Source organism: Lepisma saccharinum, chromosome 16 (genome assembly GCF_977018435.1).
Source record: "Lepisma saccharinum chromosome 16, izLepSacc3.1, whole genome shotgun sequence".
NCBI classification, from domain to species: Eukaryota; Metazoa; Arthropoda; class Insecta; order Zygentoma; family Lepismatidae; genus Lepisma; species Lepisma saccharinum.
This window is the reverse complement of record NC_139244.1, coordinates 41,908,290-41,931,411: the sequence shown is the minus strand read 5'-3', so window position 1 is coordinate 41,931,411 and position 23,122 is coordinate 41,908,290. Positions and strand designations below refer to the sequence as shown.

Below are 23,122 nucleotides of genomic sequence, written 5' to 3'. Positions count from 1 at the left end.
GTCAGACACCTTTAAACGACATATTTATTCATGGAAAAGAACATCACTTGTGGCATAGCTACCACCAAACATGAGCACTTCACTGTACAAGACACCAAAAAAAAGATATACAAAAGATTTTGTAATTACATATCAGCCGTTTTCATACTAGATCAATCAAACCTGGGGCTTTACCCACACTTTTTCACTCTTTATCGCCACATCCCGACACATGGACAAATTTGTGATATACCACACTAAAAAATTATGATTATGTGCTTTCTTGGTGTAACAAAGGCTTTGGGGGGTGATAAATGAATTTTCCTGGCTTTTCTGGGAAGGATGGCTAAGGACAACTTGGATATTCACTGATATCCTCTGGATGCTTCTATGGCGTCAGTCCTGCCGACCATGTGGTTTGGATTTCCACATGGGATGAGGGACACAAAACTCGCTATTTTGCTGAATTTCCACTGGGATCCTTAAATGCACTTGTGGACACAATATCCCACTTGGTCACACACACTTAGGCCTGTGTTTCCTGTAACAGGACCTTAGATCCCTTTTCCCTTCATGTATCCTTTGTTGCTGGCACATGTGGCCATTCACACACTGAATTTCACCAGCAACTTCCAAGCTGACCTGCTCTCAGGTGGGTCTGTAATCCAAGTGAGCTTGACTAGCAAGCTCAGAACACACTAGGCCATCTGAAAAGTCCCCTCTGTGACGTCACAGCCTTGGCGGCTTCTCATTGGCCAGCTGGAGTCTTTTGAGATCTTTCCTTGTCTTTGGGAGAGTTGCCACTTTCTCCCGCCAGATGGCAGAGTTATCAATTGCTTAAGAAGCATAAACAAAAGTGTTATTTCAGCTTTTCTGGCTTAGTTATGCCAGATAATTGCAAATGAGTTTAATTTTAATAAATTAGGCATTATTTTACCTGTGGGTGAGTGTTATCTCTGATTTTCAGTAAGGAATAAAAGATTTAGTAAACATGTGATTTGGAGCACATGGTTTTTGTTCTCCAAAATGGCTACTGTTAGCCTAACAATGGTTGGTTCTTTATAAATAAAGCATTTCTACCCCTCCCATGAGTGACAACTGGTTATTAAACATGAACCATGATCCTAATTGGGGTTGGGGGGTATAAATTTCTGGGAGAATAGCTCTCACAAGCTTTCCCTGATGCCAACCTAATGGCCCTTGTACTTAGGTTGGCTTGTGGTTATTTGTGTGTGGGCATGTATGCCCAATGCTGATTGGTCATACATATCCCGGCCCCTCGGGAAAAAGAAAAAGGATTCGAGAAGCGATTCGTTTTTCTTTACCCTCACTAACCTTATACACTATTATGCAAACACGCACAAAAATAAACATTCACGGCTATATAAAATTAAATTACACATATGTTGTTAAAAGAAACACTTGAAATGATGTGGCATGTTGACATTAACATACTCCTGTAATAGACATGTTGAAAATTACCATACTTGACATATACATCTACATTGATGCACTCTTGGAAATATACATATTAAAAATATTTGTAATACATTGCGGACAGCGTTTCTGCCTCCTATTCCATTCCTATTAAAGTTCTTGGGTGTCTTGAGTCCTGACTACCCATTATGATAAAGAATTTATATAGATGTACATACATATATATATAAGATACTTCGGTCACCGTACGTAATTTGTAACACTGTTTGTTCTCTTTGCCTTGAAGGGGATGGATTAATCTACCCTTTCAGCACTTAGTCCCAAAGAGACACATTTATAAAAAGAAGCCCTTGAACACTGTATTTAAGTCTGCATACACACATTAACTTTCTTTATACGTAGGTTCGGATATCACTTGTCTATGCGCACTATGGGTATGTCCTGGTTTTCATGGTTGTTACTTTCCGCTCGGTAATCTTGGGGGGTGACAACCACTATTCGGATACTCCCCATGCTTCCTGTGCCTCAGTGGGCATGGTGGATAGTTCCCAACATCTTGCTTGCGATGTATCGCTCTTCACCCCTAAGCCTGTGTGTTTTGGGATGGTGGCACACTTGTGATGGGTCACTGCACACTATCACTTGCCCCGTTACTTACACAATCTGGCTGTGTTGGTGGTGAATTCCCATGTTTGGCTTTGGCTGTACCTTGGTTGTGTCGACATTTACCTTTGGCCTACTCAAACATGGTGGTAGTGGAGATGTGTACTAATTTTGTTTTGGCATTTTTTAGCTCTGAGATACATTTCTTACCCTACCCTCAAATAGGACAACATAAATGCAAGATACTCTAAATATAAGATATATTAGAACATTGACAGTATATAAAATGCACAAAAATGAAATATAGGTCCCATATACTATTTACAATGGTTGTTCTGTATTCAGACAGAGCTGAACCCCATCCACAACTTTGCTTAGCATTTTTGAGGCACTTTGGATGCTAAATCGGGATGTAATAGTTTGAGCTTGTCGATGTACAGGTTGTATGCTTTGGGACTACATCTCCATAGCTTCATGTTATTTACATGTTGGTTACTTATATTTCTCCCATTGACACAATGTATAACATTAAAAATATTACATGTTACTTGACTAATACAAATTATTAATGGGTACTGCACTGTTACAATTATCCCTAACCAGTTCCTTTTCTATGGACTCATAGTCGTCTAAGTTAAGGAATGATACATTTACTAATCTGGGGGGTTTTACTTCACCTTCGCCACCATCACCCCCTACGAGAGCAGCGTTGGCTAGTTTCCCGTCGGTGGGGTGTATGGCATTATGGCGTCTACATCCTCCCATTGTTGAGGTGACTGACGTTTGTTGGTCTCTGGCTGTTGCTGGGTAAACCACTGTACCTCATCTAACGCCTTGAGAATCACGTCCATGCCCCTGGGGCTGAGGTGAACCAGGTCAGGCCTTTTGTAACTGCCATACCCCATGGTTTCCTCAAATAAGGACATATTTAATTCTTGACCCTGGTGAGTAAACTTGGAAGTAACATCAAGCACTCTTATATTACCTTTGTTCTCCAGTGAGGTAATTTTACCTAGGAGAGAATCATACCCTGCCCAGAACTTAGCTCTATTTTCCTTAGCTAGTCTGGGAATTGGTGGAGGTGTCAGAATGATTATCTTCTTGGCACCTTTCCTCTTAAGAACCCCTACTATGCACTCGAGGTTCCGCAGCACTCGGTCGCTGTCTTCCCCTCGGAGCATGTCATTTGTTGCAATCATCAACACTACTTTATCGTGCACACTTTTAGTACGACGGAGTTCACTGAGCAGCTGGCTAGAGGATTGTCCCGACTTACATAGCCCTACATGGTATCTACCGTCATAGTCCCTTTGGACTGGGTAACCAAACTTCTTTTGAGCTAGCCTAGAGAACATTGAATCTCCAATGGCTTGATGAGCCTTAATGATTGGATGATGATTACACTGGGCTGAACATGGTGGGCTTAATCTAGGTTCGGCATCGCCCCTCCCCACTTCAGGACGTTGCCTATCTAGTTTCCCTGACTGTGGCTTTCGGAATGCACCTCAGCTATATGCTCTGTGGACCCGAGAGGTCTTAACGAACTCCTACCCTGGGGTTCTATACCCCTTCTTGGTCCTTTACCTTTTTTCCCGCTGATGGGTTCCTTAAACCTATTCTTATCCCTACGCCTATACTGGTTACTGTATGCTTTATCGGGATCTAATGGACCACTGGTGTCATCCTTCCCACGACTCACGAACGTCTGGTTGACGTGAGGGGTGGTTCTCCCATATGGAAGTCGTGCATGCCTTGTGCTATCCCTCTCAGGGTTTTGTGGTGCCTGTACACTTTCATACCTGAGTATGGAATTGGCCACTGCCTGTAAAGAGGTAAAGGGGGCTAGGACCAGCTGATCCCTTAAGCTACGTGGCAGCTGTTGGATGACATGCGTAAAAATCTGGTGGTCTGCAATTTCTGGTAAGGCCAGTCTAAACATCTTCACCTGTTTCCAAAAATATTTATGCATTGATCTATGTAGGTTAGGGTTATATTTGCCATTAAGGGCTTTCGATAATGAGGAAGCCCTCCACCCATCACCTTGAAAGTACTTCAGGAACTGTTTCCTAAAGTTCACGTACGATCGGAACTTGTGTTCGTTCCTTTCGAACCACTGGCGTGCCTCGTCCCGCAGACTATACGACACTATTTTAAGGGCATCTTCCAGATCTATTTCTAGAAGATCAAGATCCCTCTCAAATTCTTGTAGGAAATCAGAGGCCAGATTATTTCCCTGACCGCTAAACGTGGGCAGTTGTTTTAGGTCTGAGAACCTAACCCTGGGTGCACTTTCACGCCTTCTTCGGTTTTTCCTTTTCCGTTGGCTTCGGAATTCTGTGTCCGAACCTCCGGATGAGGATTCCGAGAAGTTATGTGAAACATGGTACCTTTGGGGGGAGGAATACCCACTACTATGATCTGACATTGGACCTCTGCTAGTGACTTCGGGAATTTTGTGCAAGTGGTTGGTGGTTCCGACGGCAGACTCTTTACTTGGGTGAGGACTTGGCTTGGTGCATGGGTTTACCGGAGCAGGTGATTTAGTAATGTACCTCTCCAACCCCTCTAGGCACGCCAAAATTTTCGTGAGGGCTGCACTATCTTTAGCCTGTTCGGTTGCCTGACCCTCCTCACTATTGGCTGATAGCGGAAGGGTGGGCTGCGGAACACTCTGACCCTCGGAGATGATATTGTGCGAACTAGGTTCTTCAACCATACAGTTCTGCATCTCCCTCCTCAATCGCTCAAGAATTCTATCTTCTATGGCGATGGCACTATCACTGCGGGCAATTTCCCTGCAAGTGTTCTCCAGAGCATCTAACCTGCCTAGGAGTTGTGCTACGGTGGTCTGGTTGTCTGTGCCATTTACCCCTTGCACTATTTCCCTCAATTCACTAACTTGTTCAGATAGCTGGACATAGTCCCTATTGACCTGTTTTTCCAGCTCGTTACATCTGATTTCTACGTTACTGATCCTGTCGGTATTTGATGATACCGACCGAACCAATGCTTCGGACGTTTTTGTCGTTACGTTGTGGATGGAGTCCAGTCTGGCCTGGAACTCCATACGAACAGCCTCCAGTTTCCTATGCATCTCTGCTGATGCCTGAATGATCTCCCTTCCCTGACTGTCAAGCTTTTGTCCCTGACTATCAATTTTTTGCCCTTGACTATCAAGCTTTTGTCCCTGACTATCAATTTTTTGCCCTTGACTATCAAGCTTTTGCCCTTGGTCTTTGAGCATGGCAATAATTAAGGCTAGTTGGGAGTCTCCACTACCACTGGGGGATGACATATGGCCGGCTGGCCGTTCTAGTGACTTTGACCTTGTATCCATTGTAGTGAATCTGCTACCTCTGAGTCTCATAATCTCGTATGAGGGGAGATGAAATGATGATTGCTTTTTACGGGTGGTATATTATATTGCTTTAAAGTTGGTTTTACAAAAGGTTAACTTTAAATATATAATAAATCAAAAACAGCAAAAACAAAAGAAAACCACGCTTTACGCGGCCACACGCAGACCCTATTCCACGTGTGGTGTTCCGTATAGTAACAGATATCCCCTGAGATATCTGTTAAGCAACAGACGAACTTTAGCCTAACTTTAATAATCGGTAACTAGAGGAGGGCTTAATAGGCTTATGATTCACTAAAATGATAGAAGGTCAGACACCTTTAAACGACATATTTATTCATGGAAAAGAACATCACTTGTGGCATAGCTACCACCAAACATGAGCACTTCACTGTACAAGACACCAAAAAAAAGATATACAAAAGATTTTGTACTTACATATCAGCCGTTTTCATACTAGATCAATCAAACCTGGGGCTTTACCCACACTTTTTCACTCTTTATCGCCACATCCCGACACATGGACAAATTTGTGATATACCACACTAAAAAATTATGATTATGTGCTTTCTTGGTGTAACAAAGGCTTTGGGGGGTGATAAATGAATTTTCCTGGCTTTTCTGGGAAGGATGGCTAAGGACAACTTGGATATTCACTGATATCCTCTGGATGCTTCTATGGCGTCAGTCCTGCCGACCATGTGGTTTGGATTTCCACATGGGATGAGGGACACAAAACTCGCTATTTTGCTGAATTTCCACTGGGATCCTTAAATGCACTTGTGGACACAATATCCCACTTGGTCACACACACTTAGGCCTGTGTTTCCTGTAACAGGACCTTAGATCCCTTTTCCCTTCATGTATCCTTTGTTGCTGGCACATGTGGCCATTCACACACTGAATTTCACCAGCAACTTCCAAGCTGACCTGCTCTCAGGTGGGTCTGTAATCCAAGTGAGCTTGACTAGCAAGCTCAGAACACACTAGGCCATCTGAAAAGTCCCCTCTGTGACGTCACAGCCTTGGCGGCTTCTCATTGGCCAGCTGGAGTCTTTTGAGATCTTTCCTTGTCTTTGGGAGAGTTGCCACTTTCTCCCGCCAGATGGCAGAGTTATCAATTGCTTAAGAAGCATAAACAAAAGTGTTATTTCAGCTTTTCTGGCTTAGTTATGCCAGATAATTGCAAATGAGTTTAATTTTAATAAATTAGGCATTATTTTACCTGTGGGTGAGTGTTATCTCTGATTTTCAGTAAGGAATAAAAGATTTAGTAAACATGTGATTTGGAGCACATGGTTTTTGTTCTCCAAAATGGCTACTGTTAGCCTAACAATGGTTGGTTCTTTATAAATAAAGCATTTCTACCCCTCCCATGAGTGACAACTGGTTATTAAACATGAACCATGATCCTAATTGGGGTTGGGGGGTATAAATTTCTGGGAGAATAGCTCTCACAAGCTTTCCCTGATGCCAACCTAATGGCCCTTGTACTTAGGTTGGCTTGTGGTTATTTGTGTGTGGGCATGTATGACCAATGCTGATTGGTCATAAAACCAAGACTGAATCGGTAGTTCAGTAATGTAATGTTTGTATGTAAAGAGAAATACTTAAACATGAGAATGTTTCCTGCAACTGGAACAAGTGTTTTCCTATTTCCACTCTAAAATATACTGTAAATAGAGTTAAAGTAACCGAAAAAAATAGAACATCGTTTCTCAACCTATGGGGCACGACCCACTGCTGAGTCCCGAGGGGGCGTTTGGTGGGTCGCAAAGTCGGGCTCAAATTTATTTACTGTGTCTTAAAAACTTATTACATTTTTATTACTAAGATATATTGTTTTAACAATTTAAATTCAACCCGTGTTGTAAGTAGTCTAAACTCTACATTTCTGTTATTCGTGCAAGAGGGCTCTTTAAAGTACTCGATGTTAGCAAAAATATGATTATATAAACTGGGTGCACACCCTTACAAGTAATTCTGCTGGCACCCATGCTTATGGGTCCCATGAAGTGTAATATCCTTCAAGGTGGGTTCCGGACAGAAAAAGGTTGAGAATCGCTGAAATAGAAAATGAGAAGACCTGGAAAATTCAGGGCATTTGTTTTGGCAGAATGAATGGGAAACTTCTCTTAAGGGGATAAGCTACATGTTCACCTAGGATGCAGATTGATTTTAATTCTGTCAAAATGCACAGGAGAATTAAGAAGGAAATAGAGGGAGAACACTTAACACATTCGGGTCTGGCCTCATAATACAGCATTTTTACCTCTGGACTGCGGTTTTTGGTTGTTTTTCAAAAAATCATAGAAAAAATATTTTTAATTTGTTTTTATCTACCGCACATTTCTTAAATATACAAAACTTCCTCTCTTCAATTAACAAAAATTTGTTAAATTTTATTTTCATTTTCAGACATTTTTGAATATTTTTTTCAGCAATGTTTTGTGAAAAAAAAGTACAACATCGTAACAAATGTTAATATAGAGATATTTTAAGTTTGTAATCTGGAAATTTCAATAATTAACTACATAAACTATCAATATATCTTTTGAATCTTGCGTAAGAATACTTCTTACGTGCACATAACAAAAAATAATTACAAATTACAGGTAATTAGCTTTTGTATGAAAAAGTGGCTGCAGGACAGGACCAGACGATGTATCAGTTGGTTCTGTGTCATCTGTAAAAATTAAACAAATAAGTAAATAAACTAAATAAATAAAATAAATTTTCATTTGACATACACTATACAAAATAATAAATGGAAAAACTAAAAATACATCAGTGCATGTAGGAGAATGAAGCAAGATGCAAGATGAATAGACCCGAAAAAAATACCTCTTCTCACTTCATTCATAAAATACTAGAGTTTGCAACACTGTTTATATTGTCAACAATTAATTATTACAAATAGAACATACCTTCCAAATCTTCAAATTCATCTGTATCATCATAATCGTCGCTAACATCAAACTCTGAGGCAGAATCCTCATGCAGAATTTCGGCTATGCAGTCTGGATCTAACGACGCCATTCTAAACAATGCAACGTACATCAACCCGAACACAAATAGTCGCAGGTGCGAGATAAAAATAGCACATGAATCACCTAGTGGTCGGAATTTCAACAGAGGGGCTTGAATGAACACGCACATGAGACTAAGTACGAACATAGCCTGTAGTTCAATCGGCAAAGCGATTGCATACCTCAGGATGGGCTAAGCCCGTCGTTCATCCACATTGACTTTAAGTGCACTGCGGGCTATGCCCATTGTGAGACCCCAATGTGTTAAGTACTAGTTTATGCATTTCTCTTCATGTTGCAGTTTTAAGTAGATCTTTAAGCTGATTATTGAAGTAGATAAAGTGAAGATAAACGTCATGAAAAGATAAAGTTTGTTAAATATTTCTTCATACATGTGTTTCTTATGGATAATGAAAATGCTCATTCTTCAACTTAGAGTACTCCCTAATCGGAGTACCGGTTGTCATTTTTCGTAATAACCAGTTGTTTAATATTTCTTCTTTCTGTTCAGGAGCTTTATGTATTTATCTTAAGTAACATGGATTCTGGGGCTGAGCATGTTAAGTGGTCCACCTTTTTGTCTCACCACTGAAGTTCCTGGGTTTGGGTGTTCTTCGTGATTGTTCCTTCTTCAATTTAATATAATTATCACTCATCTTCATCTTTGACATCAGCCAAATGTAGCAGAAAAGTGAAGCAAAATAATAAAACACAAATCAAGTAACATGTTTCTAGGATACTTACGCAAGCACCCATGTAAATTTTCAGCCACCTTTCATTTGGCTCCTTGTAATCATTGTATTAAAAAAATGTGCGATGAATGTAATAAATTGCACATGTGAACTTCATGTGGCTGAAGTTGGTCACTCTTTTTGTAATGAAAAAAAATTGCACGCACCAAATAGTAGGAGAGCAGCAATAGAATAAATTTCAAACATTTGACTGATGTGAATTTTTTCTTGATGCCAATATAAAATTTACAGATGCCTAATATTATATTGGTCTGATACAATATCCTATGCCATATCAGAATGAATCGTTCACCTCCTTAATTCATGTATGTGACTGGCTCACATTTTCTCCTATATAAATATGTTAGACATTTATTTGAACTTTGTATTGAGATCAAAACTAATTTGCACTGATGCTGATAATCTTTTGGATTCGTTCCAATTCTGGTACTTGAACATAGTAACAATTTGTACTAATTTGTAATAGTTTAGAATGTATTTATAAATTTAAATTAGGGATGGGCCGATATGAAATTTTGGCTGATATCGATAAAGTACTGATATAAATTTACTGATACAATAACCAATATTCTACCGATCTGATATAAAATTTCAAATGCTCCTTGAAGAACCTGAATAGTTGCTTGACCTCCTTAATAAATGTTTGTTTCCAGGTGACTTCAGTGCAAAAGACGTTTGCATATTTAGACATTTACTTTTTTAAAAAGTAGGTCATGGAGATTATCCATATAAATTATAACAAAATGGCAGAATTTTGCACTAAATTATAAGATATTTATAGATATATCAGATCGGTAAAATAATCAGTAATTTTACTGATACACCAATATGCCTAAATCGGCCGATACCAATAGAGTACTGATTAATCTGTCCCATTCCTAATGTAAACATTTAAGCATTCTATTTGAACTAGTTCAATATTCTTGTGATGCCGAAAATATTTTCTGTTTTGTTCACAGGACACGTCCATCACCGTTACTCCATCAGGTGAGTACAGAGTACAAGCAGATGAAGGTGCCACCTTGCACATAAGTGAAAAGAATGTGACTTTTCTAGCCTATCCCTGCAAAGAATGCAACTCTGTGTCAAGAACGGTTTTGGATTTCACGGCATTTATTTCAAGTGCTCACCAAGGTTCCCTGTGCACAATCGTTGATACACTGAGCAACATATTCACAGTGAATTATGATGGAACATGCGATCTCCAGAAGTCAACCACTGATGAAGATGATGAAGCGAGCCCAGAAATACTGCAGGAACCGTTATGGGATCACATCAACTGCCATCCAAGTGCATTCTGTATACATCAGAATCCTTCGCTTACTAAACGCTACTTTGTACTTAAGCGGAATCTTAAAGGAATGGAATTTTTGCATGACAATTACGTCCGGGAGTTCCTTTACAGCATAAAGCACAAAGCAGAATCTGCTGTGCATGAAAGGGATGATCCATCTAATGAAATGTTCACCCTAAGAACAGTATTTCAACCAGTCACGAAAACTTGCTCTGAAAAGTGGTTAATGAATTATCAGCACTCAGAAACACCTTTGGGAAGAAAAGCTGGAACAAAAGAAGAGACAAAGAAGTCATTTTCGTGGCTGAGTCCCTTCCCAAAGAGCATTCCACCAAAAGAGTGGCCCATCGAGGTTCTTCTGCCGAACATACTTCTTGTCCGATGTTTCCAACAAATTATAGACTTGAAAAGGGAATTTCTCATTTCTCTCTATCAAGGATTTGATAGATACATACGCATGTCAAGGAAGCTGTTGTATACAGACTTCCAAATTTATCTTTTGGAGCATAAGGAAGAAGAGACTGTCAGCGAGAATGTAAAGAAAAAGATTGAGACAGGAGATATCAAATTCCTTATAGATTGGTATAAGTATTCACGTCAACCTCCAAAGCCAGCTGAAAGGCAGCGAAGGCCATCTCATGATGCAAGGCTTGCTGTGTGGCGTACACAATTTCTGAAGGAAAAGGATGAAGAATATAGAAATAAACTTGCATTGAGGACCCACTATATTCCTCCATATTTTCACAGCGAAATGGGGAAAGTAGCTCTGGAGAAGATATACATAGCAGCTGAATAGCATGCTTCATTTAAACTTGGCCTCTGCATAAGATGGGATTAAGATATAAATAACTACCTAGTGCAATGAAGCCTAGACTTGCAATTCATGAGGAAGCACATCTTTTATTAATAGAAAGAATAAAGAAGCAATTTTTATGTTACTGCTTCCTAAAATAAATGAGTTATCAGTATTACTATGTACTTTATTTATATTTGAAGGGCTTGGCGGTAAAACATGCTAAGTAACATTTTGATTGTTATTGAGTTTCTTAAGCAGGAAGGTTATTAGAATCTATACTGTAGATAAATTGTTTTTGTGTTGTGTTTACCAATTTCAGAAAGGTTCAATGAGTCCAATGCAAATTGCATGACATAGCAATTACACGTGTAAATTGAAGGATGGCTCTTTTTACTTTGCAACTCAATAATGACGAAACTGTCACCATGTTTTACTTCCGAGCTCTTCATTTGTGTTTTTCGTATTTTATGTCACTTTTACTCGAATTTTGACTAATCATGATAATTAGAGGAACTGATGGATATTCATAAAGGAACACCAATATCCATACCACAACTTTAACCCAATTGTTATATGATTAAGCCTTGTTTCCATATTAAAAACACTAAGTTGCTGACCAAGGCAGTTTATTAAGATAAAAAACACTTAACAGGTAATGTTTCAACCCTGTATCAGGGTCTTCCTCAGATGAAGAACTAAACTAAAATGATGAAATATACTACACACAGAAAGATTACATACACATAGCAGGGTCAGTAGCCACACAACAACAAATCAAGTTGACAGACCTTATCTACGAAGATTTCTCCAAAGGAATTAAACATATTACCTCCTGACAGGTGATTGACAGGTCAAGATTAGCAAGAGTCTAGAACTGCCTGTTTACCATTCACCCACCCCTCCTGCCTTTTTGGATATGGATGAATACCTCCTCCTCCTCTGGTCTTCTGGGATTGTGGCTACATGGTATCAAAAGAAGTGTTCGGCAGGAGTGTTCTGCCACAAAAGAAGTGAAGTGGGTGATGGAACTAAATGTAATTTTATAAGGAACATGGAAGACCGAATAAAGAAGATATGCACAGAGAAAGGGGAAGAAGAAACAAAGATTAATAGCCTGTGGGAACAACTAGAAGAGAATGGTTATGAAAAGAAAGACAGACACAACATCAACAGAAGAAGGAAAGAGATAAAAGAGAGAGGACTGGAAGAGAAGAAAGAAAAAGAGAGTTGGTTTGCTATAAGAAGTATTGGCGATGCCACAGAGAAGATATGCAAAGTACTGAGGAAAGTGGGTATAAGAACTTACAGGAAGGGAGGATGCACTGTTTTAAGTATAGCCAGCAAGAAGAAGGAAGAAAAGAGAGAGGAAGGGGTTATCTACGAGGTGAAGTGCGGAGGATGTGAAAGTGTATATATAGGGGAAATGAAGAAGAGACTTAAAGACAGGTTAAAGCAACACATGGATGATGTGAGATTGAAGAGAAACAGGGATGCCATATTCAAACATACTAGAGAAACGGGACATGAAGTTGAATGGGATTCGGCTGGGCGAATAGGAAAAGAGAAGAGAGAACTAGTGAGAAAATGGAAGGAGGCCAAAGAAATAGAAAAAAAGGAGAAGACATCATGAATTGGAATGGAGGGCTCAAGATAAACAAGGAATGGAAGAGTGTGTTAGAGAAAGTTGAAAGGATGAAGAAAAGGAATGAGGGAAAAAGAAGTATGAACAAGGAAGGAAGAAGAGCAAAGAAGACGGCCAGAGGAGGAGGTATTCATCCATATCCAAAGAGGCAGGAGGGGTGGGGGAATGGTAAACATTTGGTTCCAGACTTGCTAATCTTGACCTGTCAATCACCTGTCAGTGTGGTAGACCCATTAGTCAACTGTCAAGAGGTGATATGTTTAATTCCTTTGGAGAAATCTTCCTAGATAAGGACTGTCAAATTGATTTGTTGTTGTGTGGCTACTGACCCTGCTATGTGTATGTAATCTTTCTGTGTGTACTATATTTCATCATTTTAGTTTAGTTCTTCGTCTGAGGAAGACCCTGATACAGGGTTGAAACGTTACCTGTTAAGTGTTTTTTATCTTAATAAACTGCCTTGGGTCAGCAACTTAGTGTTTTTAACTTTAACCCAGAACATTCAGTGAAGAGATCATGAGATGATCGTCCAATGTGCATGGGTACTGAGAGGCCTTTCTTTCTTTTTTTTTTTTTTACATATCTAGTTTCACTCACATCAAATTATTAGCCTCGAATCTAAATCCTGAACAGTGTCTCAAATCCTGGATCCAATATACAAACTCCCAAAATCAAGGATTAGATATCCAAATGTCGATTTCTAATCCCAGTGTTGAAAATATTTCATTACCTGATTTGGGATGGGTTGATATGAAATTTTGGCCGATACCAATAAAGTACCGATGTTAAATTTACCAATACTGATAACCGATATTCTACTGATCTGATATAAAATTCCTCCAATTTAAACTGTAAGTCCAGTTCCGATTAGCCTTACTGTGCATAAAGTGAACTTAAAACACTAACTCAATCAATAATATAAAATTCCAGATGGTTCACTGACCTGGTTAATAAATGTATGTTACCAGATAAACCCAACTTCTGCAATGGAAAAGAAACTGCATATTTAGACATTTACTTTACAAAAAGTATGGAATAGAGATTATGTGTTTATACCAGGGGCGGCGCGTGCCTTTTCAGTCAGGCAGGGCACATTTTTCTTTTGGGTGGGGAGGGGGCCAGTTAGCCTCTATTCCTCTTTAAGGTTTTTGAGGGGAGTTCCTTGATATGGAGTAAGTAAATTAACATTCTGATCAAGATATCTCTCCAAAGAGCATTAAATACTCACTACGTAGGAATACGAAAAATCAGCAACATATGGAACAAAAATACATGAATAAAAAAAAAACCTCGAATACTAACGTTGCTTGCAGTAACTAAACTTTGGGTAGATACTGGAATGATTAGGAAAATGTTACACTGAAGTTTCTCTTCCATTGTCAATGAATTGAAAGGCGTAGATATTAAAGTTTCTACATGATTCAATGTCATATTCACCAAGTATCCACTAATATCAATGACTAAGTAGGAAGATGATGCAGCGTTAAGTTCAGTTACAACACTTTACTTTGGCCATGTACCCCCAAAAAGTTCGTTTATACTTACGAAGATATTCTGCATGTCAAGTTGCTGGAACACAGACACAATTACACAAATAAATAAACACGTACAGTAACTATAAAATCGCGAAAAACTAATTATTTCATAAGCGACCAATACGCACAGACGGAACGCAACGCAAACTCACACACTAACTCAAATCCAAATCCGTATTACAATGGGAAGAAAAGAGGAAAGGAGGATCTTTTTGAAAATACGAGGGACTAGTTTGTGCAATAAAAAGTGTTGTCAACTTTTCAGGTCGCCGGAACAAGCGCGAAAAAAAGCATTCGAGGGATTTTTTTCTATTTTATTGCTGCAGGCTGGAAGAACGAATGAACTGCCTACCAAGCGTTGGAAACACTGAACGAGGCAAACATGAATGGGCAGGGCACCTCGTTTACTGCCCAGAGACGGCTACGAATTTTGCGCTTTTCCATTGTGAGGGGACCGTCCCTTGCCTATGCTGTAAATGTTTGGATCAGTCAGTGACGTCACGTCTCCAGGGCAGAGCCGAAATTGGACTCTCTCCAACAGGACGGAGAAATATATTAACCTCGCACAGGGTGCATGCCCTGTAAGTCTGGTTGCAGCAACGTAGGGGTTGAGGAAAAAAACAAAAAAAATATTTACGCGTATATACCGATCGTCTCTTCAGATGAACTTTTTATGTTAAAATTGTTGTGGGGCAGTGCCCTAGTTGCCCTTTATGTAGCACCGCCACTGGTTTATACCCATAAAAATTATAGCAAAATGGCACAATATAGCACTAAATTTTAAGATATTTATAGATATATCGGATCAGTAAAATAATTTGTAATTTTACCGATATGCCTATATCGGCTGATACCGATTAAGTTCAGTTTCATCCATAACCTATATTATTTGTTATTCAATACCTGTTGAATCTTCAAATTTTTATCCTGTAGGCTATCGTAATTTTGATGTGAGTGTTAGCTTGCAGATAAGAAACTAGATCCTGATAACAAAATGAAGGGCACTTTGCACTTGTGACAAGTGAGTTGGGATAATACATTTTATGCCAAGTTCCAACAAGAATGATTATAATAACAATTTCTATTCCAAAGAGTACTTAATGGCAATATTTAACCTTAAGGTATAAAACTAGGGAGATTTGGTATAGGAGAAGAGTCCATATCACTCGCCAAATCCTGTTGAACAGTAATGAAAGGAGCTATTCCTCACAGCTATTCAGTGCAAGGCAAATAATAGCAGGAAAGCAACTAATTTTCAGACCCAAGAATTATCTAAATGGAATCAAGTACTCATACAGTGGGATGCACAAGTATTGACTGGCAAATTGTCCATGGCTACTTGTATCCTATGCAGAGGTTGTCAGCAGCTTGCTTGGCATTTTGTTTTATTGCATAAAACAATTTGAATAAACATGGTGATGGACAATTTGCTTTGGAATACTCATGCATCTCACTGTACATACTCCTTCACAAATTGCAACTGTACCGTTGTCTACTGCATGTTAAGGTCGGTAATTTTTTTTGTTAATTTTAAGAAATGTTACATGAAGAGCCTTGATTTTCTGAAGAGTTTTAGTATTGTAATTTTATGTTTTCTTTATTCATTTAATTTCCCATATTTACATTAACTGGGACTGAATTATCCTTTGTAATCCTAACTGAAAAAGTTACTCCAAAACAGCCATTTTGTGCAAATTGTGAGAGCTTCCAATAGAGTTCTGCATCGAGGACTTTTTGCTCAAGCGTCTAATAGTTTGCACAGATGACACTAGATAGTGTACGGAATTGGCATCATCTTCGCTCAAGCGAATAACACTCAAACAGGCAAAGTGATCAGTATACGCTCAAAGCCCAGTAGTTCATGTATAACCGTAATTTGTCTGTGGCAGTGGGCCCTCAAATATGGATCATGAAGAGAAAGACACAGTGAAATTGAAACTTAACACTAGAAGCGCCAGAATTTTTTACTACCTAGAAGTGCCACCTCCGGTCAAAATGACCGGTATTTAAAATTTGACCATTTCTCAAAATGGATATTGCCAATAATCATCTTATTACTAATAAATCTAAATATTTTGTAAAAAAATACAAAAATATCATGAAACCCAGCAATTTTTATTTTCCATGCACTAAATACAACAATAAATATTCATTTTCTTCAAGGAAATAAGTTTCCGTCATGAAATTTCACATATTACATTTTTTGCATTTCAGTACCTTTTCTACACCAGAAACACATTTTCCACAAACATATTTGTTGCACATTGAACAAATGTCACTTGTCTTGTTTTCATTGCACAATGCCACCTGGCATTGGCGCCTCTTTCTGGAAACAGAGCCACTTATATTCCGTGCATATGATATTGATGTTGAGAATATTTTATTGGGCTTTGCATTCAAATGTCCTTCTCTCAGTTCCTCAGCTAATTCTATCAAAAAGTTGTCTCTGTAACGTTCCTCCCCGTGACTGCCTTGTAAACTACCCATGCATTTATTGCTGCCAGATCTAAGATATTGTAAAACACATGTACCAGCCATCTACGTGATGAAGCACAGACTGAATATTTGCGTGCCATTTGATCAACACCGCATTTAGTTTTGTTTTAATACTTGATTGTTTCTAGTAGTTTCTTCTGGCTTTGAAAATCTACTTCTACATCTGAATGCATGGAGCTTAGGAGTAGAAAATTTTTGTTTGGTTTAGCTTGGTATGCACACAATGTAATGTCCCCCTTCTTTTAGCAAACATGTTTCATACACTTGTGTTCTAATGTTCACAATTTCATTACGAATCTCCTTTCTATTTTTCTTCATAGTGTCAATTAGGCTCGTCTTCTTCTCCTTTAGCTTCTCAGCGAGTTTAAAAAGAAAAAAAAAAGGTAAAGTGCTCCACTGTGCTTAGCACCATGCCATGAAGGCGTATAGGGGGTGTGGGGGTAACGCCCCACACTTTCTTGATCCGGTCGTGAGTGGGGGTGATGTGATGTGAGCACATCACGCCCCTGACGGCCTTTACCCCCCAGGGTTTCCCCCAGGTACCCATGTTATTCGACGCTGGGTGGACGCCGGGGCCGCTTCCAATCTTAGAAAAGTTCCCGGATTTGAACCGGCCGGGGATCGAACCCGGGACCTTGAGCATGGTAGTCAGACGCGTTACCGACTGAGCCACCGCGGCCATCAGCGAGTTTTAGCGATGTGAAATAATTGTCAGTAGTTACATTTCTACCTGCATGTAAATAAGGTGAAGTAATTCTCAATACAACATTTTCAGGTACAGTAACATTATCATTCCTTGATTCATCTTTCCCAAGGTATGGAACGGCATTCCACATGTATTTGGAATGTACGTCCACTAGCATCCAAAATTTTATACCAAATTTGTCTGGTTTGTTTGGCATGTACTGTGTAAATCTACACCTCGCTTTCGAAGGAAACAATTGTTCGTCAACTGTCGACGAACAATTGTTTCCTTCGAAAGCGAGGTGTAGATTTTCCCCAGGCGTGTAGAAACTCCTACAATTAGCTATAAATGTGTACCAAATTTCAGAGCACAGTGCAAATTTATCAGTTTGTAATCGTTCAGATCTGGATGATTTTGAATCGAATCTAAGATATTTCATTATTTCCCTGAATCTGTTTCTTGACATTGTTTGTTGAAAGAAAGGTGGCCCCCAAAGTAGTTTTCCATAAAAAAAATCGTAGTCTATAGAACTGCACCCATACACTCCTCTAGCATATAAAATTGCCAGGAAATCTTCAAGTTCTTGTAATGACAAACGCCAGTTGGGTTGCTGCTTTCGAGCTGCTTCTTCTTCCGTACACTTCTGTATGTGTCGAAGCATGGAATCGTCTACAGTAAGATCTGGGTCCTCGACATCGGATTCATTTTCACTAATCTCCTGTAATACTTTCAAATATTTCTCTGGACTGAGGACACATTGTCTAGAGAACATGCTTACAAACTGCAGTGTTCAAACGAAACTGAGTCTTCACTTTCTCCTCCTTATCAGCTTTGACAAAACGCCAACATATATGGGCGAGTCTAAAAGAGGAAGGAAGAATAGGGGTGGAAACTGTAAGTGCATCGTTCCAACCGAGAAGTGGTTTTCCATTGAAATACATTAGCGGTCAAAATGACCGGCAACGGCTCTTCTAGGTAGAAACACAAATATTTCCATTAGTATTATTTTTTTGTAAAAAACGCATAGCAGTAACAATGTACTGCAAATTTTAGGAAAAGTCACAAAATTTCAATGCACGAAGAAAATTTTTTCTGTACAAAGCAAAAATTAAAATTTGAAAAACTCAAAATGATCGGCTTGGCGCTTCTAGTGTTAAGTGAACATAGTCTTCATCTCCATGTTAAAATGTAGTTTAGTCTATCTTACAAATACATAGCAATATATGAAAATGAAATAGATGATTATGGGCTGAAACTACCAGGGTGGATTTTTACACATATATTTTTACGATTATTGTCACATTGAAATGATATTTTGATTCTATACACTCGAGCGTGGGAGACTCGAACGTGTATGATCAATCAAAAGAGGTCCCATGCAGTACTCTAGCTTCCAACCATATCACATTATAAATTCCAAAAAACAAGACAAAAATGTCTGATAGGCCTACCTGTATGTATTCACCTTGAAGGAACTTCACAAAGATTGGAATTCTGTCTACTTTTTTTAACCTGGAGCTGTAACATCTGTACATTAATAATCTGTGTTTGGGATTATTTGCATGATAGATGTGGGGCAAGTTTGAGGAGATTTTGAACAAATATTTTCATAATTTAAAATAACTTTCAAAGTCATGCCACCAAAAAAGAAAGACAAGGCAAAACCTGAAGAAGTAGTCATTGAAATTCCAGACACACAATGGGAGACTGATCTTATAGCGAATTCAGTTAATGATGTAAGCAAATTGGGTTATAGTATAACAAACACCCTGTTACATTGTATATACCATTTCAATGTTTTTGCAACAAAAATAAAAAATAATCTCTCTCTCTCTCACCGGTGTTTAGAGAAAAGACAGAGTACTTTCAACCACTTTTCTTTATATGCTTGTTAGGTTAGGTAGTTAGATTTAATGTGTCTGTAATTTGTTTTCTGTGAGTTAGTTGCACATCAGTAAGTTAGGGAAGTTCTGGGTTATGCAACAGTTAAGATTAAGTGACATGATATGAAAATTGCCTTAAATAAGTGAAAATTACAGCCTTGTTTTGCATAAAATGTATTGTTTTGAGATACGATCTAACACCTATAATTCTGCAAATATTCTATTATGCACTCTGGGCATGAGTTTACAATACCGGACCACTCTCCAATTTCTATAAAATTTCGCCTACTTACTAATTTCGGTGTCCTGATGACGTATCTGTAGTTCATATTTGGCGGTCACTTGTTAAAATTGTACATTTACGTGTACAACTTGTAAAATAACCTTGCGATTTACCACGGTGATTGTCCATACACAGCAATTCGGAACCATCTTTCTTTCGCATTTAATTAGCTAATGGTCTTCCTTTATGCACAACAATCTTATTGACGACAGACGAGGAATGCCTACGAGGTTAGGTTAGGCCTGTTAGGTTAGGTTACATTAGCATAAATACAAAGAAAAATTAATATTTTAGCTAAGAGAACTATACCTTATCTTGCCTGTTGATTTCTTCATGTTGGGAAAATGGCGTCTTGCGTGGAGCTATTGTTCTTATGGTAGGGTTACGTTACGTTAAGAAAATTCAATTCAATTCAATTCAATTCAATTTTATTACTCCATATAAACCATATACATTGGTATTTGGAGGGTTCAGTACAGTTCATATAAAAGAAAAATATATAATTACAAATTTTCTATAATTTACAATCTAGATATTCAGTTTATTTCATTTTTTTCTCGATTTCCATACTTGACCGCCAGAGTTCACAATTAGTGAGTAGGCGAAATTTCATAGAAATTGGAGAGTGGTCCGGTATTGTAAACTCGTTCCGCACTCTGAAATAGTCTGAAGGACTGTCATGGTAAAAAGGGGGCAGGGATACTGGAAATTGTTATTTACCACAGGCTGGTTATCAGGATAAATCCACTTAAAAAGTTTTATTTTGCATTCTGGAGATATTAGGAAACCCATGGTCCACCATCCTCTCCAGGTTATTTAGTTTTTCATACTACTTGGAATGTCATATTTCCTTTACACATATGTAGCATTGTTCAGTTTTTGTACAATAATTAGTACTTAGAAGTCACTTTCTGAAGTCTTTAGAATCAACTATGAGTTTGCTGTGAGTCAACCCAATTACAGGCAAAACAAGCAAAATGTTTATTCTAAATTCTCCTTTAATTGAACAGTTTTGCTTGTTTAATTTGTAATGGAATCATGATCATGAATTAGAGGAAAGTAAATAGAAAATTTGTTTTAAGATCAACAATTTTCTCATGAAAATATGATCATGTTACCTGTCCGAGAGCAGGAACACAAGAGGAAAGACTGTATACATAAAAACAAAACATTAGAAGTTCTGATGTTTTGTCAAGGATAAAATGAAGTTAAAAACTGGTGTGAGAAATAGAAGGAGCAGGAATGCACGGGTTGCAGGTGCATACCTCACAGCTGATGTCCGGAAATTTCCTCATGTGTGTGTGTTCCTTCTGTCTGACAGGTAATACAAACATTTTCTCCTCAGCATGTGGTGTCAGAAGCTATTTGTGTGAATGATTAGTATTGTTTAGGGTATTCATAACAGTTACTGATACATTAAGACCCAATAACAACTGATACAGTTATCATGTCATATCTGCTTAGCAACTGATCTGATAGGGTTATTTTCTTTTATTAGATTTCTTTATTGTTACATGTTCTTCCTCTGTAAACCCTACAACTTTTCTCACAGGGAAAGGAGTCACTTCTGGTGGTTTATTCCTTCACTTTTGCAGTTATTAATTATATTAATGTCAGTACATGAAGTCTTTAATATTATATATATGTGATCAGTACATTCATGTTACACTGTTTACATTGTTTGCTAAATACTAGGGGCTGAGCCAATGTATCGGTATCGGCCGATACCAATGGTATCTGTATCTTAAAGGATCGGTTGTAACTCATCTACCGATACTCTTCAGCATTTTGGAATTTCAAGGGATCCACAAAAAAATGTCGCTCAAACACTTTCGCAGAGTCTAATTATAATTATCCTGGAAATTATGCAAAATTCAAAGTTTATTTTTATTTTTGCACCAATTTTATTCGAAATACTGCATTTTGTGATTACATAATAGCTATTTTAATATTCTGATGCAATTCTTGAATATTCTAAAGTCAGAATGTATGGAAAGTCATTTATTTTTCACTTACATTTGTCTCTAAATTCTACCTATTATAAAAACTACATGCATGGTGAAAATCGCACCAGGTGGTCATAATTAAAGGTCTCCCATTCATAGCCCTCTGGAGCCCTTTTGCAGCATTAGATTGCAATGCAATAAGGTACAGAGGCTATGGATACCATGGGAAAGTGAATGATGATAAAAAAAAAGTTCAAATTTTCTCCACCAGATGGAAATGTGGTGTTTGTAATTAAATTTCCTCTACTCAGAGCCCTTTGGAGCACATTTGAAGCAACAGATTGCAGTGAAACTTCAAACTTTCTCTTTAGAAACCCAAAAATTTATCTGCTCTGAAGAATAGTTTGTAACACATTATGTACTAAGTAGGGATAATCTATGTCATAAGCAGTCTTCCACAAAAAGACAGAAGTGTCAAACATTTTGCTATGCTGGAATCCTAGAAGAAACTGTAGTGGCTGTAAACATGTTGCACCAAAATAAATTGAGAAATATCATATGCTTAGTTTTGATTATTATTTGATTTCATGTAGTTACAGTATCTTTGTAATTGTGCATGTTACTTTAGTGGAACCACATGCAAAAGAACCTGCTGAGCAGACCTACAACTATTCATTCTGTTCCTGCATGTAGGGGAGAGGTAGAATGGAGCCAGAGTTGAACAGATGAAGGGGAAGGTGGCCAAAGGTTCTTTTGTTTGTGGTCGCTATACACAATATTCATTTTATGAACTTTAATTTGAACACAAAAAAATGTTTCTTTTGTAGAATATTTTTTTGTTCTTTAAAGAACTGTTCTATTGTTATGTTTAGTTTTAAACTTTAGTTTTTTCTTTCTGCCTTTCTTCTTACTTCCCTCTTTTATTTATTGTATTCTTATATACAGGTTTAATGCAATATAGGTGGGGGAACAGTTTTTTTTGTTACCTAATTAATTGTATCTTTGTATTGTATATTGAGAATATAGAAAAAATATTTACGGAAGGAACAGTTTTTACATACAAATCAAACTTCATAAAATTTACTGATCTATCATAAACCAATAAGTCGCTGACCAAGGCAGTTTATTAAGGTAAAAACACTTAACACGTAACGTTTCGACCCTGTATCAGGGTCTTCCTCAGACGAAGAACTAAACTAAAATGATGAAATAAACTACACACAGAAAGATTACATACACATAGCAGGGTCACAAGCCACACAACAACAAATCAAGTTGACAGTCCTTATCTAGGAAGATTTCTGCAAAGGAATTAAACATATCACCTCCTGACAGTTGTTGACTAATGGGTCTACTACACTGACAGGTGATTGGCAGGTCAAGATCAGCAAGAGTCTAAGAACC

At 38.1% G+C, this 23,122-nt stretch overlaps 2 protein-coding genes across 4 annotated transcripts in view; both read left to right on the top strand.

Annotated features, from left to right (window-relative positions):
• LOC146000434 (uncharacterized) overlaps positions 1-11,339 on the top strand; it is a 127,885-nt gene extending 116,546 nt beyond the window's left edge. For both annotated transcript variants that reach the window (XM_083138057.1, XM_083138056.1), the window contains one exon: positions 10,118-11,339. In XM_083138057.1, coding sequence (XP_082994183.1) covers positions 10,118-11,248 — 1,131 coding nt within the window. In that variant the 3' untranslated portion in view covers positions 11,249-11,339. The remainder of the gene's footprint in view (positions 1-10,117) is intronic.
• A 7,854-nt stretch (positions 11,340-19,193) lies between these two features.
• Positions 19,194-23,122, top strand: part of LOC146000039 (uncharacterized) — a 93,459-nt gene continuing 89,530 nt past the window's right edge. For both annotated transcript variants that reach the window (XM_083137358.1, XM_083137357.1), the window contains exon 1: positions 19,194-19,342. In XM_083137358.1, the coding sequence (XP_082993484.1) occupies positions 19,241-19,342 (102 nt within the window). In that variant the 5' untranslated portion in view covers positions 19,194-19,240. The remainder of the gene's footprint in view (positions 19,343-23,122) is intronic.